The 17,367-nt window shown below is 41.0% G+C and overlaps 1 protein-coding gene across 1 annotated transcript in view; it reads left to right on the plus strand.

The window, feature by feature from the left end:
• TGFBR3 (transforming growth factor beta receptor 3) overlaps positions 1-16,361 on the plus strand; it is a 126,281-nt gene extending 109,920 nt beyond the window's left edge. Inside the window, exons 14-17 of the mRNA XM_074151792.1 lie at positions 325-445; positions 4,486-4,521; positions 6,610-6,717; positions 12,533-16,361. Coding sequence (XP_074007893.1) covers positions 325-445; positions 4,486-4,521; positions 6,610-6,717; positions 12,533-12,651 — 384 coding nt within the window. The 3' untranslated portion in view covers positions 12,652-16,361. The remainder of the gene's footprint in view (positions 1-324; positions 446-4,485; positions 4,522-6,609; positions 6,718-12,532) is intronic.
• Positions 16,362-17,367: the final 1,006 nt, after the last annotated feature.

Below are 17,367 nucleotides of genomic sequence, written 5' to 3' on the forward strand. Positions count from 1 at the left end.
GCACATGTGTTGGTGGCTACTGTTTTGGCTATCAGATTTTTAGAAAACGTTTACCCTAAAATAAAGTAATTACTACTATTGAAGTTCAGTAGTAACACCTCATAAAGGTTAGAGGAACCTTAATGAAACCAAAGGTTGCATCCTGCAGCACAGCTAAGGATTACCTTTGCCAGTACATTACACAGGGGTTGTTTGGAGGTTCTCCTCTTTTTTTAGTAAATAATATAGGGTAAAACTGATAATGAGGCAACTGTGCAGCTGGCACAGCTGTCCTGGCAGACAAGTGACTCTCTGACCTCACACACTGTTTTTTTCCACCTCTAGTGCATTCCTCCTGATGAAGCTTGCACCTCTCTCAATGTGGATATGATCTTGGCCATGATGCACAACAAGAAAACCTTCACCAAGCCCCTTGTTGTAATAACACATGAAGGAAAAATAGAAGGTATGAAAATAAGCTTGAACTGTTTAATAAAGCTATATATATTATAGTGTAACATACAGCCACTTGAAATCGGGGAGTACTCCAAGTATGTGGCATTGTATAATCTTATGGGGAATACTGTATTTGTAAGGTTTGTTTAGACATTTCCCTGGCAGCAATCATCATGGCAGTTCCTTGCCTTTAAACTGCCTTTATTGATCTCTGGACGTCTGGTTTTGCCAGGCAATTGAGAAAGGAATACAGTACTACACAACAGTATGGGTTTCAGAAGTTTGAATATAGCAAGTAGCGCTTCCAGCAACTTCGTGTTGCCCAGAGATCAAAGGCAGTGCTCTGCTCCCTGCTGTATCATTTCCTTATTGTGCTTGTAAATATGTATTTAGGAACAACAACAATGGAATTACAAAGTATTGAAGATGCTAAAGCCTGATAAGTTTGTAAAGCAAAGGAGTGGCCACCAGAGAGACACTCATTAGACTGTTAAACTATTAAGAGCAAAAGATGAGATGCGCAAAGGTATTTTAGCTTCACTTTGGTGGGGCTTGTTTGGTTATGTGATCTTTATGGAAAAACCCATGAGTGTGGCAGGTAACTGATTGAAGGAGTTGGAAAGATCAAAGAGTATTATGAGATAATGCCATACGGCATGTTGAGACTGTACTGTAGCTTAAGAATATGCCCCGTGAGTGATGGGAAATAAGAACTGTTTTCAGTTTCACTTAATTTTGAAAGTAATTCTTAGTGAATCCGTCTGACAAGAGCATCAGTCATGTTTTGATGCATTGGTAGAAGAAAATATATGTGTGTTATCTTTTATTTTTGTATTAGCATGTGAGTTTAATCAGAAGCTTCAGTGGCTTCACATGCACATCAAAATCTTCCAATTGTATCCAAAGGCTGTTTGACCTTTGGAATGCTTTTGGGGGAGTGTCAAAAGGATGGGGATCAGAACTCCTTTAACCTCCGTTGTACAGTGGGTGCCTTTTAGTCTTCAAACGATTTAAAGTACCATACAGCGTTGCTAGGGGACATAAGCAGCAACTGTTTCTGTTGAATTCTGGAAGTCGGCTCATGTTTGGTATTTTTTACAAATTTAATAATACAGATCAAATCGACTATGATCTAAGGGCAAGTATTTGATCTCTCAATGCGGTACAATTAAAACTGTGCTTTGGGCCTGATTCTGGGCTTTTTCTTTTTGCAAAGCTCTTTTTTTTTTCAGTGGTATTTCTATTGGGAATGAGTAAATCCTGGAACTGAAGTTCAGTTTTCAATAAACAGAGTCATACTCTTGAGCTCTCTCACCCTTCCGATGTGTGGAGCATTGTGCGCAGCTCCCATCTCAGGCTCCACTCAGAATGTTGTCTTTGTCAGAGGCACAAGGTCTTAGTGTGCAAAGATGAGCTAAATTTATAAAGATTAGTTACAAGACAACAGTGTGATAGAGTATTTTGTTGCATTGTGGGTGATTTAGTCTAATTGTGGGCTGTTTGGTGGAAATCTCCCCAGTGTATCACAGCTTTCAGGCATAATACAAAGTGGTACATTAACAACGTAGCTTTGTTGGTATGCAGTTGTTCTGCAGTGAATCAAGCAACCCCTTTTTAAAAGCCAAATGCCATTGTTGGCCAACACGTGAACCTAAAATATGAGAAGAAATTATATAGCATTACTGAACAGGAGAATTTGCATCTCAGAGGTGTTCTTCATTTTCTTTCATGTGAACAGGCCATCTTTTGTTGTTGTAAACCATATTATGTGAGTTACTGCCATTGGATCTGCTCTCCAAGTCAAATGTAGAAGTCATGCGCTTGACATTTCAAAAGTCAGAACAAACTGGTCATTGCAAAGATGTCAACTTTTTTTCTTCAGACATAAGCTTATGACTGTCATTGACTGTAATAGAAATCACACCTGTATATCTAAATGAGAATAACTCTTCCTCCTCTCCTGATTTTATTAATTGTAGCTCAGTTGCTTACATTATTGCAGTAGATCCCAATGGAAGTTCTAAAATCCAACTTCATGCCACATTCTTTCCCTTTACATTCCTGCATTTCACACACACGCTCTCCCCCACTTCAATGAAAGGCATATGGATGGCCATTTAAGTGCTAGGAAATATATGTCCTTCTGTTGAAATAATCTACCAATTTCATTGTCCAGATTTTTGCTAAGTGTGGAAACTTTAGATTATTACTTCTACAGCAAAAGGAAATAAGGTCAAAGAAAGGAGGTCAAGTGAGCAGCTAACAAGTGCCACTATCCTACAAATGTATAGAAAATTATGATAATTTCTAAAGGCTGGCTGCTGATGTTTTTAAATTAGATGCTTTTCCTGGACCTCAAGGATTCCTGCTGCTTCTGTGTCGCTCCGAGCAAACCACATTAAAATACATGTATGAACTGGATGACTGAGGAGAATTGATAATGGACTATACAGCCTATCATTAATTAGCAGACTTTATATTCTCTGTGGAGAGGCCAATGACAGAATGAGCATGGAAAATTCATTCTCCCCTCAGCTCAGAAGGCATTTTCTTGGCACTTAGGATATGCCAGTGGAGTGTTTGGACAATCTGATAGTGCCCTTACCCATATTTGTACTGTTCGGTGCTCCTTGGTTTCAGTCCAACCCTCCTCACAAATCTTGCATTCAGTTATGCTTTTGCTGTTAAGTGCGCTTGATGACTTTCCAGCTTATTTGTGCACGTGCATACACACCTCTCTGTTCTCACCTGTTTCCTACTCCTGTTCCACCTGTTTCCTACCATCCTGCCAGGGGTGATCTGGAAGAGACAGTCCTGTGTTAGAACAAGTCACAATAATGCAGTATAAGAATAAAATGCTTTTTTGGTTATTGTAGGCACATGTATCTCAGAGCCTAATGATCTCGTAGGATATTGCTGGCAATTTAGTGCTGCCATTTGGGTTTTAAGAAGTTAGAAGCATAGTCTTGGTTTAAGAATACATTAAATAAATAAATATATTTATTTTCAGTATTTTTGAGCCACTATGTTTACATAGCAATTAAACTTTTTTTTTTTTTCAGTTGCTAAAGATGCAAAAACAAAAATTGGGACACTGTCTTGTCTAATCCTTTTACAGCTGTTGCACTGAACACAGACCAGAATTTAAATGGGATCCCTAGGTTACTGGGGGTTAGAATCTAGAAGCAAACTGCAGCTAACCAAACAGGTCTTCAGGTCTGAAGCCAGAATCTCTGGCTCTTCTGCTTGAGGTGACATTCTTGGAGGAAGATAAGAGAAGCCAGTTAAGCAAAAGAAGGGAAAATTCTTCACTTTTTAGCATGTGTTTACTTGTCTCTTTCTGTTACATGCTGATAATGATGATGATATTTGATATTCTTGCCAAGAAAAATAGCTTTGATATAATAGCTATGATCTTTTATTTCCTATATATAATTAAAAAGCAAAACAAAACAACCGCCTAATTTTTAAGACAGAATAGCAAGTAGGACTCAGGAAGATATGTGAATCAACTCATATTCATGCAATTTGGACAAAGCAGTGTGTATCATGCCATAATACAGACTTTCTTTAGAGGTTATGGCTAGTGTTTGATGTTAATTTTTGTAGTGTGATTTAACATGCAGGTATCTCATGTTTATGATTAGTGAGTAGTCAGATGAGTGTAATCACCTTAAAACAGCCTTTGCAACCTGTGCTTTTTAAGTGCTCCACATAGGGATAACCAGAGTTACTGCACGTCAGACCTGATGACATCTTGACTGGGAAAGGTTGCGGTGTAGTTGCCAGCAAAATAAATGTGTGCTGCATGAACTATACTGCAGATATGTTCCTCTTAGGAATGATCAATATATGATTAGAATTTTTCTGAGCTGAGCAAGATTATTGAAGTCGGGCTGATTTTCCTGAAGTTCCTGGTTTGTGAAAATTACAATTAATGTCTTTCTGTCAGATCAAATCCTGAAGGTTGCTTGCATAGTTTGTAGGCTGTATGTGGAACTCTGATTAATTTTTTGTGTTTTTTGTTGTTTGGTTTTTTTCTTAAATTAGATCCTTCCCTTCCAAAGCCAAATGTGAGACAGCCACGTAAGTAACTCTTGAACCAATCTCTTTTAAGCCTTAAACTTTTGTCTAGAAAGTATTAGATCAATGAAGAAAATTATGTTCAGGCTTTCTGAGTGTGTGTGTTAAATTCTGGGACAAAACAGAATTCTAACTGTGTTGCTGATTCAGATTCCCATCAGCGTTTAGAGAAGAAGGCCTGTGACCTTTTGCACATGTGAAAATCAAATTTGGGAAAACACCATGAGAGTCTCAGCCTTAGGAAGTTCATTTGCTGGTGTGTGCGTGGTTGTGTTATTTCCCCCTTCTCTGCTGAGGCCACTGCTTCTCCATACCAGGGTTTCAGCAGCAATGCCATCTTAGGGAGCTCCTCTGTCCTACTGATTCCTACTGCCTGATTCCTACCTTGCACTGCAGCTGGCCACATCCAGCCATCTGGCACCAGCATTTACAGGCCACGCAGTAGATGACATCACTGACTTCATACGGATCATTTCTTTGTTTTTTTCTGTTGTCTTGGTGTAGTGAATTAACAGGGGTCAATTACTGACCCAGGAAGGGAAGGAGAGAAGCAGCACTAGAAGACAGTAATAAACAGGAAGGTGAAGGTTATTTGTAGCCAAACCCAAGAATGAATGGAGAAAAGGGAAGATTAGAAAAGGAAGTGCAAAGAAGGTTGTTTTCCTCTGCTCCTGTCCCTGTGTCTTTGGGACTAAATTTGCTCAGAATAGCAAGGGGAATAACAAATTATACTTCTGCCATTTCAGCTTCCATGTGACTTTCCTCTCCTCTACGTTTCCTCCTAAGCGGAGAGGACATTGGCTGGTGCCTTGTGGGAAAAACAGTTGAGTTTAGGAGAGTCCTTTCTGTTTGCATTTAAAATGACCAGATGTGGCCAAAGGAATCAGGAGTAGTCTCATAGAAGAAATGGGAGAAAAACCTTCTAAGCTGCTATCTCTCAGGTGTTTCAGATGCAAACTTGGTTGTAGGCACCCAGAAACGGGTCCTGAAGGCCCTTGCCAACAGGAACTGCTGGAGAAGACATTTGTCAAAAGGGGAAAAGCGGAATAACCCTGAGGATCTCAGGAGCTGTTGGGCTGGGGGATGTCCGTAGGGAAATCTGCTGGATGCAGGAATGTGTAAAGTGAGGGTGTTGGTTGCGTTTTGAGAACTGCAGTTCCACTGAAGGATACTACTGAGAAGATCCAGTCAGCTCATTTCCTGGCCAGCTTAGTCAGTAAAATGTTATTCACTGGCCTAAGCCATTTTGTGCACTGGGAGACATTAAAAATACCAAAACTAGAAATCAATTTTGTAAGAAGAAATTTCCCCAAATGATTGCTGAAAGAGTGATTATTATTTTTTGAAGTATTTCTAATCACCAAAAATAAAAACACAAAAGCTGAAAGTTTCTGTGTTTCCATGGTTAACGTTGGGGGGGCAACACATCCGGGAACCAGATGCTGTTACCCTTGAAATGGTACTGCAAAAGGGCCTCTCCCCTCGAAAGTGATTTGCGTGTGCGTGTGTGTGGTTCTATTTTTGTGTTCTGGAATTAATTTTGGTTATTGAAAGCATTGCCAAATGTGAAAAACAATTGTTTCTATTTATGTTTTCGCTGACTTTTTGCTGGCATCTCTTCCCTCTTAACAGCAGTTCCGTTCTCCACCTAGATTTGAGACTGAACTTGTAAGAGATGTAGGGGAAAGTTTGCTTGAATGTTAGGGTATTTAAATGAAAAGCACCTTTTGTCAAAAATCTCAGCCTTTTTAAAACACATTTTTGAGATAAATGGATATTTAATTGCAAGCAAGTTTTTAAAAGCCAACTGGAAATGCTTAATTTTTGCAATGTTTTCCACATTTGGGTGTGCTGAGCTGGGGTTTTGCTTTGCAATATGGAACAGTTGGTTGGAATGAAGCCAGCCTTTGAAAGCATCACGTTTATTTCCTTGATGCAAATCTGCTAGTCTGTTCCTTAAAATGGTGCTTAATTAACTATGAATTTTTAAAAAACTTTTCCATGAAAGCGTGAGGGTAAATTTTTGTAAAACAGTATTTGCAACTGAAAACAAAAACAAAACTTTTTTTGTTATGTGTGTTTAACTTGTAGCTGTGTTCTACGGTCTGGACACGCTGACTGTCGTGGGCATTGCCTTTGCGGCATTTGTAATCGGAGCCCTGCTGACAGGAGCGCTCTGGTTTATCTACTCTCACACAGGTAAGTATGAGGGCTCTTCCAGACCTCACTGCCCATCATGCTGCAGGAAACGTGGTGTGCTCTGAGCTCATGCAAGGTGGGAGGGAAGGAGAGGGGGGCTGGCAGTGGCTGTCCTGGGACTTCTTTCCTGCTCTCTCTTCTTATTAGGGTGTTCTCCAGCATTTAGGGTGTTTCTCCCATGAGCCCTTTGGTGCGTATCAGCAGATTGTTACCCGCCCTTCCCTAAAGGGAGTTATTATGCATTATGAACATGATTTAAAATTTGCTAAAATAATTTAAAATGCAATCTTGAAAACTCACCTGGGACATGAGTAAAACTGAGTATTCCTGGCTTGTGCATTATCATTAGCAGCATCTCTGTATTTCACGTTTAATTAACATTTCACTTAATGGATCCCTTTTGGTTCCCATACTCCTTTTTTCAAAATTTTTTGCAGTTACTAAATTAGGCTGACATGACTGGGAATGTGATGTGATCAGCACAAGGAATGGGCCAAATGGCTAAAAGAATGCTTTATTTGCATAGACATACATTACATTTCATGTAATCTGCAAGGTGGTACAGACAAAGACGGGACACTGGTGGGGTCTTGATTTGCAGTGTCTGACCTTTGCTGCTGGGGATCATGGGGAATCTCGGGATCCCTACGGCATGCTGGACTCCAGCTACTAGGCGATTCTATGATTCTACTTCCACTTTTGACCTCGCCAGACCCTGCCAAGGTGGGGAGATTGTGAAGTCAGTTACTCCAAACCTACACAGCTCTGGAGCACTGGAATTCTCCTATAGTGCACTGCAGGGTTTTTTTCAGCTTCTAAAACCTCATGGAAGCTATTTAGGAGTAAGAATCCGGCCCTGTCAGGTCAGAGCTTCTGTAAATATTATGACCTAGGAGCTCATGTTAATTTGGAAAAAAAACCTGTGGGTTTTTTCCAGTTGGCAGTACAACAACTTTGTATAAGCAGTTTAATACATCTCAATGCATCAGCTGTGTATGAAGCTTGTTTGGAATTGAAGCAAATGTGGAAAATTTAAAGGTTGTGATAATATGTATAAATAGTAGAATTCTGCCATATATACTGCTGAAACATTGTGGAAGAAAAGTAAGTGCAATTTCAGTGAGTAAATGTGTAAGTTGAGAAGGTAATTTCCAAATAGGTAGCCTTTATTAACAAAAATTTGAAACAATTGTTAAATTAGTATAGTTGGTCCTGCATTTGTGGAAGTTCAATCTCTGTTTGTATACAGAACCATCTATAGACACATGTTGTGTGTCAGTAGTCAAGGAACGCTGGGAAGCCAACATGATAAATCCTTCAGCAACAATAGGACTTGGACCAATCCCATTAAAAGAATTATATTAACAAATTGCATCGGTCATAGTGACCATGTACAAGTAGTAGAGAGGGCAGCTGCTCTGGCTGTATTTGAGAGATGAAAATAAGTGGAGAAACAGGCCAGACAAGAAGTAACAAAAGGGAAGAAAAGGAAGGGGACATTCTATCTCATCAGATCAGAGAATCACAGAAATGATAAATAATATCTATGACTTTATCTGGTTCAGATTTTCAAAGGATTGTGAAAGTGAACCTATGTTCCTGTGCACATAATTTTTCTGTGTATATCTTGTATCTACAAAGCACAACTTGCAGTAGGGTGCAGTGAAGACTCTGGCAGGGACAGCCTCTTAGAAGATGACTGCTGTGGCAGACAAGATAATCCAGCTGCAGTGGAAACATTTTAGAGCTGGCTGCAGACTTTTATTAAAAAGAAAAAAAAAGGGGGGGGGGGGAGATAATCTAAATTTCATCTACAGAGTGCCTGTCTTTTGCCATTAGAGAATTCGTGCACTGCTGAATTGTGTTCTGAAATCACATCTTCTGTTGCAAGTAGCATGGGGTTTCTAACACAGGATTTAGGCCAAGGGTTGGAAAATATGAGTTCATTCTAAAGCTGTGTTTTGGTGATACTCAGAGCATAGACAAAAGCTACTGCTGGTGAATAATGTGCTTTAAAATACTCCAGATTCTCTGAAACAATTCAACATGGAGTACAGATGTCCTATAACACACAGGCAGTAGAGGAAGAGAGAAAGGGGGAAGCTAGGATTATGGCAAGAGGAGGAATTTTAGCCGACTTTCTGCAAAAGACTCTACTTTTGATCCTTACTCCAGTCAGTGAAAGGTGGCTGAAAGCTTTCCACGTTGGTGCTGGTTCTGCCCAGAGAGGACCCAAGAACCAAGGGAAAGTAGCAGAGATTTCCCACAGTTCTCTCAATTTACCTGGGAGGCTTACAAAGAAGCAAAAATCTTGTGGTGTACGCGGATGCAGAAACCCTTCAAAATTTAACCATGTAAATATCTGCCAATGTAATATCTGCCTTAATAGGGATAATTGACCGTGTTTAGGAAGGGATGTGCATAAGTCTGATTAGTTAATGAGGCTGCTAAGCCAAGTAAAATGAGCGCTGTGTTACAGAGAATATCAGTTGCTTCATTCTCTTAGAAAGCGTGCTTTCCTTCTTCTCCAGGCAGTGCTGGAAGTTAACAGGATAAAATGTTCCAAAATCTGAGAAGTTAAAAGCGTCCCTCCTCCCCCACTTCTCCCTTTTTTATGGGATCTGATTTAAAATAAACTGACATAGCAACCAATTATATTTGGCAAATGGAGATAGAAAAGCAAACATTCAGACTTCCTGGACAGGGAGTACAACTGGCAGCTTTCCTAAGTGTGAATAATAAAGAGCATGCTGTCGCATTCAGATGGGTAAAAGCTTGTTTACTGTCAATAAATGAGACCCCTCCATTTCGAGCAGTTCTGGTTGGTAAGGTGAGATACATGAAGCTGTTTACATGAAAAAGACAGATGGGGAATGCCTCTTCAGTGATAATTTACATTTCTTTACATCCTTTTCATGAATATTCTTTAAAAATAATTTGCTACAGATTAGCTAAGTGTTGAGGAAATAAAATGTAGCAAAAATCACCCAGTCCAAATGTAGCTGCTAAGACTGTGCTCATAGTGTCACTGTGATTTGGATTTTTTTCATTCAGGACATAGAGAATTTGTTACTGTCCCACAAGAGTTTGTGGTATCTCAGAGCTGCTGATCATGCTCTAGAAACAGGGTGCTGCAGAGACAGTTGAATTACAGTGGAGGGCAGGGGGCTCCCATCCCGAACCGAAGGGAAGGTGCCTCCGAAGATGCTTTCCAGAGGAGCCGGGAGGAGTGGAGCGAGCTCCTGGGCTCGTGCGGGGACTCCGCCGCTGCGCCTGCCACTTCGCCATAAAATAAAAACAGCATGTGTTTAGCTTATAAATGAATTTATGGTTAAACGCATACAGATTGTATTGACATGCCGAGGCTGACGCAAAGCTGTGTGCAATCATGTGGTTTGTAGGACGGGTGACAGCGGAGCTGGAAGGAGAGCGGGCGGGCGGCCGGGGGCCCGGCTGGGGGAGCGGGGCGGCCGCCCCGGCTTCTCCCTCCGGGTGCTGCCTGCCGCCGGCTTGCAGGTTTCTCATGTTTGTGTTCCCGTGTTTTGTTTTAATGAAAGGGAGTTTGCTTATCACTGCCTTTATAAATATCTCCCGAAGTACAAAAGGAAGGAAGACTTGTACACAAACAACTGGAGGAGAAGGGAGCAAGTCGGGAGGGGAAAACATCCAAACAAGGCTTATGAAAGCTTTTACAGCACCGTGACACAGACATTGATTTTTATACAGTTTATTCTGGTGGGCTGCAAAGTTGTTTCCAATGCAAGTTAGAGCTGAAACGCATTTTGTTTGCAGATGACTGGGGGTAGATTCTGACCTGCTGCATGTCAGCAGAAGTCTGCTGCTCGTGGACATGTTATGTAGTGATTTCTTACACCAGGAAAAACGGAGTCAAAATCTGCTCGCAAAAGTAAATGCTGGACTTAGTGCTGAATTCAAGAGTGAGATCCTGACTCTCTTTTTAAACATTTCATTGGCCTCCTGGGTGATGTGGTTTAGTTTGTTGTTTTGCTGTCCTGTCCCGTCCTTTCGTTCCTCCCCATTCCTAAAGCAGTGGGGTGCAAGGCAAGAGCTGTGCGTCGTGGGGCCTTACATGCACTTACAGCTGTGGCCTGAGCTAGCAGTGAACCCGCTGGTTTCCATTACAAAGAGCACTTGCAGCCTCTGCTGTGAGAAAGCCTCAGACCTCCCTCCTTTGCAGCAGACCTCTGAATACTGAGCAGCCTGCAGAAGGACGTTTTCTGGCCCGAGACAGAAAGCGTTAAAGGCGCACTTCCTCCGCGGCCGCATTCCGGAGGAGCTCGGGGCTCTGGCAGCTGGGCAGCAGCACACAGGGCATGGGGATGTGCCAGAGCAGCTCCTGTGGGAGGAAACTGGCTCGTCCCGGCTCTGTAACCCTCTGGATGCAGGCTGTGCCTCCGGCCTTCAACCTGTCACTGGAGCAATCGCAGGGGAACAGGAGCGTTACCAAATCCTGAGCAGGGGAGAAAAATTGGACTCTGCAGACCCTGGCCCGTGGCGTCAGGTTTCGGATAACCTAGGGCAACGTGAAGCAGGAGATCTGCGTCAATATAAATGTCATGAGGCAGGAGATGTACCAGCCTTTGATTTTTCCTAGTCGTTCCTGCCCGTGATCCGGCAAAACATTTCCGTCTTGCTGCTTTGCTGGGAAAGCAGCCGTGCTGGTGCTGGCTGCCACGGTCGGTCTGCGGCTCAAGTGGCAGCACTCTGTCCGTGCTACCATCCTGAGACACGGGTTCACGTCCTGAGAGATGAGCTCAAGGGAGGGGGCAGTTACAGTGCACGATATATAAACTTAGTCTTGCCATCTGTTTTGAAGAGGATATTTTGTAATATTACTAAGGTTGCAGATTTGATCACTGTAACTTAAAAAAATGCCACAGTTACGGTTTCCTATATGGCCTCATTATGATCTTTTGGGCATTCACATAATGGTGCAATTTTTACTTCCATGCTGGTTGAGAGCTGGATTTTTTCCATGGGATCCCAGCCACAGGTGCAGAAAGGGTGTGAGGAGAGCAGGCAAAAATCTAGGTTTTATCAGGAGCCATAAATCTGGCTTTAACTCCTAGTGTTTGATTTGGCAATCCGAATAACAAAGGGCTTTTAATTTATTGTCAGTAAACAATTAACAAGAAATGGTGAGGCTTGTTCCCACTACAGGTTATAAGTGCTATACATACTGTGGTAGCCATAGGGAAGCTTCATGCATGTTATATTCAGAGTAAATCAAGTTGAGCTTGCAGGGTAGCCTGTTGTTTTTCTACATGAAGAAAACTGGCCACGTGTCAGGATATGTGGTATCCAGCTGACTGAAGGACGTTGTTTTCAGCTCCGCTTTTAGTAAATATGCTGCTCTATAAACTGGCATTAAAATTAAAGCCTACATTTCATTGGCCTTTTTCCATGAAACAGCAAAGCTATAAAGTGGTCTGAGTCATATAAAGGGACCCATTTGAGTGGCAACTGACAACAGAAGATGGACAGTGTCAGTCTTGGCAGTTTCCATCAACTGCTTTTCAAATGCTTAAGGAAACAGCAGTGTTATTTTCCTCATGTGCATAGCAATGCTAAGGTGCCAAAGTCTAGTCACATTTTCAGCAGTACTCTGCTTGAGGTCTGTCACCCAAGATATTTGTTGCATGGAAATACAAACCACCAGAAGAGGAAGACTGGGAAGGAATGATGATTTTTTTTTTTTTTTTTCTATGACTGATGTTTTTGGTTTTTTTTTTTCTATGACAACTAACACTTTCAATTCCCTTCTCTCCCCCTTTTTCTCTCCCCTTTCCCTCAGGGGAAGCAGCGGGAAGGCAGCAGGTCCCTACATCCCCGCCAGCCTCGGAGAACAGCAGTGCAGCGCACAGCATTGGCAGCACACAGAGCACCCCCTGTTCCAGCAGCAGCGCAACCTAACTGCGGGGGGGGGCACGCCTGAGGAGCAGCACGGGAGAGCAGAGGTTCAAAGGACTGTGTGTGGACACCAGCTTTTGAAAGTTAAAAGCATCGGTGTGGTTGCTTTTGGAAAAAAAAAGAAATGAGGAGGGATTTTTCTACAGGAAAAAAAAAAAAAAAAAAGACTGATTTTCTTTTGGGGAAGCCACTGTGTGTGTGAGTGTGTTTATGTGCACACAATGAGTGGGTAAACACAGCCTGTTGGATCTTCTATAGCATGTTTTGCTACATGTGACAAAGCTACTAATTTTACAGTACTGCAACCTGTTCTAGGGGTCCGCGGGCCCTCAATGTGAAATCTATGCCAGTTTGGAAAAATGCTGCTTTGTCTATACAACGTTTTTTCTTTCCCTAAGCCTTCTCATTGACACAAGGTATTCATTAAGGGAATTCAACAAGATAAGCAGAACAAAGATGATCTTAGGTCAAAGGATTTCTATTTGTCTAAGCAAGAAGGCCTCAAGGTCAGATCTCTTTGGTTAATAACATTTTATTACTTCAGCTATCTTTAGCCACTTTTGAGTAAACTTTTTTTTTGTTCAGCTTACAGCTACAGCATCTCATTTGCTTTCCTGTTGTGTTTGCAGCTTCAGGTTTGTTCCAGGTATTTTTGTTTTAATATGCATTGATTTGCTAATTGGAGAAAGCACACTCTAACATTCCCTTTCTTGTTCTCTGGGCCAAAGCTCTTAATAAGAGATTTTTTTTTTAATCTACTATACCAAATACAGGCACACACAAACCTTAAGACAAATAATGTTCTTGTGCACTAACATAGATGTGTGTGTACCTTTAATGGCAATGTCTTTATGCAAATAGATGTATACCTAAGTATACAGAGCCTAACTTACCACCTTAACAATTGGGAAATTAGATCCGTGTTCCTTCCATGTATAAAATACATAATGCATTTATGTATATATAAAAAATAACAAACAACTGTCTCTTCAGTTTATAAGAAATAGCTAGAGGAGATAAAAAAGGTGATGTGGTTCTAATCCTTTATCTAGCCCAAATTCCCTTTGAAATAAGAGATGGTTTTGAGGGCACAAAGAATGTACGTTAGAGCCTATTGTGTGTGCAGAATTCTGCCTCTCAAAATGAAGCTCTTCACTTAAGATAGTTGTGCAGTTGTTTGTGACAAACTGTTACGTGGACGCTGCAATTCAGTAGTCCCAAAGAAGTGTCAGAATATGGAAATGGTAGAAAGGTACTAATTGTCACAGTATTTTTTTAGTGTTATTGCCATATCTTGACCTTCAAAGCAATGCCAAATGAAAAGCAAAAGGACACTTTTAATGTGTAATTGTTTGACTGTTATGTTGCCACTTTGTAATTGTAACGTGTTCTACTGATCCTTCTCCTTTGAGGAAAAATGAGCATTGTTTTCCTCTAAAAATGAGGTGAGTAACTTTCATTCATTTTGGTGAAGGTTACCTGTGTTCTGCAAGAGGAGAAGGGAATTCATTACACTAGAGTGATAGTCTGCTCTGAAGTCTGAGCTGCAGATTTCTTGTGCTGATTCTACACTTGTGCCTTGCTGATGCCAGGATGGTCAAAGTGCAAGATACGCAATAGATTTAAGTGCCCAGGATCAGGTGGAATATTACTCGCTTTAAATCAAATCTGTTACTAATCCTGCAAACATTTATGCATATGAGTAACTGCACGCCTTGTCCTTGCTAGTACGAGCACATGCTCAACTCTACACATTATGGCTATTCTCAGAGTCCATGGAGATAGTCGGTGTATAGAGTTACACCTATGAAAAGCGTTCTCTGTTAGCAGACTAGTGAGTAGCCCCGATAACATGGGCAGGATTGTCACGTAAGTGTAGTTATCCCCATGCGTAAGGGTATGCAGGATTGGCTCTGTTACGAGGTGTTGGGAGGATGAATGTGCTACCTGTGTGGTTGGAAAGAAAGCGCTTTGCCTAACCTTCAGCAGAATGTATTGTATAAGCATATTCTATGTGTAAAGTCTTTAAAGATGTCTTCAAAGAAGACTAGAGTCTTTAAGTTCAATCATAGCTATATTTTACTACATTAAATTTCTGTATAAAGATATATTTAAATGTTTTAGATAAATGTAAGTTACTCTATATGAAATGTTTAAATTCAATTACTGTGAAATTTACATATTTTGTAAATTCTTTTCCCCATTTTAACCCTTTTCTTCCTCAAATTTTTTATTAAGTAGTTTCTCATAGGAAGTATTAGATTTGGTTGTTGGGATGGACAGGTTGAAAACTTTTATATAAAATAGATAATTGTATATTTTTGAGAGAAACATGCTGCATTATCAATGTTTTTTATCAAAATTTTACTCTAATTTTAAAATAATTTACAGATTTATATTTACCGTTGGATAAACCAAAAATATATAAAGATCAAAGATTCGATTTGTTGACTTGTATTTGAAATACAGTTTAAATTAACTGAGCTTGGTGGACTCAGCTATTTAATTCAGAAATTTTAATCAATCCGAATGAATTCTCTGTCGGAGGTTACCAAAACTATATGTAATTACTTAGCAGATGGGACAGCCATTTCTGCTTCAGTAGACGGAGAAAGAGAGAAAGAACTAAACCCGGGCATTTGCAGTTAATAGCTTTATTACAAAAATGCATAGTACTTTCCAGCAGCTGTTAAGCTGCCTGCAGTTCAGAGTACTGACACACCTATAAGCTCCACTTTTATAGCAGCCATTTGTCTCTACTGCAAGTATCTGTGTGTGGTGTGGCAAGCTCCCAAACGTGGAGGCACAGAGCCGCTGGTTCCCACCTCTGTCAAACCTGGTCTCACCATGCTGGACTTCACATGGCAGATACCTGCAGGGCGTGAAGGCCAGCCAGATGCTCCTGTCCCAGCGCAGGGCTTTAAAGCAGAGCTTTGGAGGGACGGGTTCGGTGGTAAATCTCAGCGTGATGGAATTGACTGCGAAGGAACTTCTTATGTAAGAACAGGAGGATTGGGCTTAAAAGGGACACCTTCTGTCTGTAAAAGCTATTAGTAACATACTTAAACTCCAAAGTAGACTGCTCGTTGCGTCATGCGTCGTCTAATCACTAACCTTTTACAACACTTGGTTTTGGACATTAGTATATTCATGTTTCAGGAAGTCAGATCTTTCTGTGTTAGGCTATTTTTGTAGCATTTTCCACATGGAAATGGATTTTGCAAAATGTCTGTAGATGTTGATGATTGTAATTTTTCCCCTGCCCTTTTCTAACCATTTCTCTCCTATACGTACCATTCTTTCTGTTACGTATATCTACCTCATGCTTCACAAGGAGACTCTACTGTTGGTTGTGCTGACAGCCCTTCATGTGAGGTGACTGTTCCACCCTGTTGTTGTTTGTCATTCATGGGGATGTTCATAGCGTTACCGGATCCTCGCCGCCATATTCCTGCCAGTTCCAAACACAATATTCTCACCTTCAAATAAATAAGTACATTTCTTTAAGATCCAAATGCCAGATGTTTTTTTAAATCAAAGAATGGGAGAAATTTACTTGCTAATACCTGTGGCCAGTCTGAACACCCCATTTGTATTTCATATTGCATTCAGTATTTCAGAGACTTGTGGAAATGCATAGTTGTACAGTTTTTATAACCACAGTGTCATGTCATCTTAGTCTCTTGTGCATAATAAAATATATATCAATTTATTAATAATTGCTGCCGTGATTCATTTATTTGAAGTTGTACAGAGCCAACAGCAGTAGATCAAGTTCTGTCTCACTGCCGTGTCCTCATCTCCTGTAAGCTTCGATGGGAATTACGTGTGTTAAGGCAGGATTTGACTTTGTGTGGCCACCTTGATTTTCTCCTCTTCTGTGTTCTTTTATCCATTGGCTTTGGTTGGCTGCTCAGTATCACGACTTCTCACAGAAACCAGGAGATATATTTAGTTAAATACCGGTGTTCCTTGCTCTAATTTGAAGGCCAAAGCTCTGATTCTGCAGGCGTTTGGTTGTTGCATGTCAAGACACAGCCTCAGTCCCATCCTGCTTGAGGCCTGGCTTGAGCCCACCCAAGCCTAAGGGTCTGCTGTTGGTCCTCCAGCTGAAACAGCAGAGCTCCCTTGGGCCCTTGATTGCAAATGCACTGGAGACACGTGAGAAGGCTGAGATGTGCTTTCGTTACTGAAGGGTCTTTCCGTGCTAGAGCAGATAGCGTGGTCGTGTATCAACAGGGCAAGGATTTGGGTGTTTACTATCCTGCTTATTGCTTTGTTTCCTGCATTTCATGTGCAAAATATTCTTTATGGGCACTCTGGGGGAGCCAGCCGCAGCAGTATTTCCCTGGGTTATTCAAAGGTTGTGGTTATTGACTTGGAAAATAGAGTTCCCTATTAAAGGGATCTAAAATGTTTAATGATAATTTTTAAATATCAGGATTCCTTCAGTACAGAAAAGGCTGTTAATTAGAAGCAATCGTAAGCTTACAGGTTGCCTATGACTTACAACTCACAGAGGTGCAATAGATTTATTGCTTAAAACCCCATATTTTGGTTTCTGCCTTAAGACAGTTTTTTTCCTTTGAAATGATCTCCGTCGAGCTGACTCTGAGCATAAAAATACTGGAGCTGTTCTTCACCTTCACCTTAAAGATTTGTATTTTGGCTGGAACATGGCACAAAAGCATGATCAGTGTGTCGTACGAGGATTTAATT

This window comes from Numenius arquata, chromosome 8, assembly GCF_964106895.1.
Source record: "Numenius arquata chromosome 8, bNumArq3.hap1.1, whole genome shotgun sequence".
NCBI lineage: Eukaryota > Metazoa > Chordata > Aves > Charadriiformes > Scolopacidae > Numenius > Numenius arquata.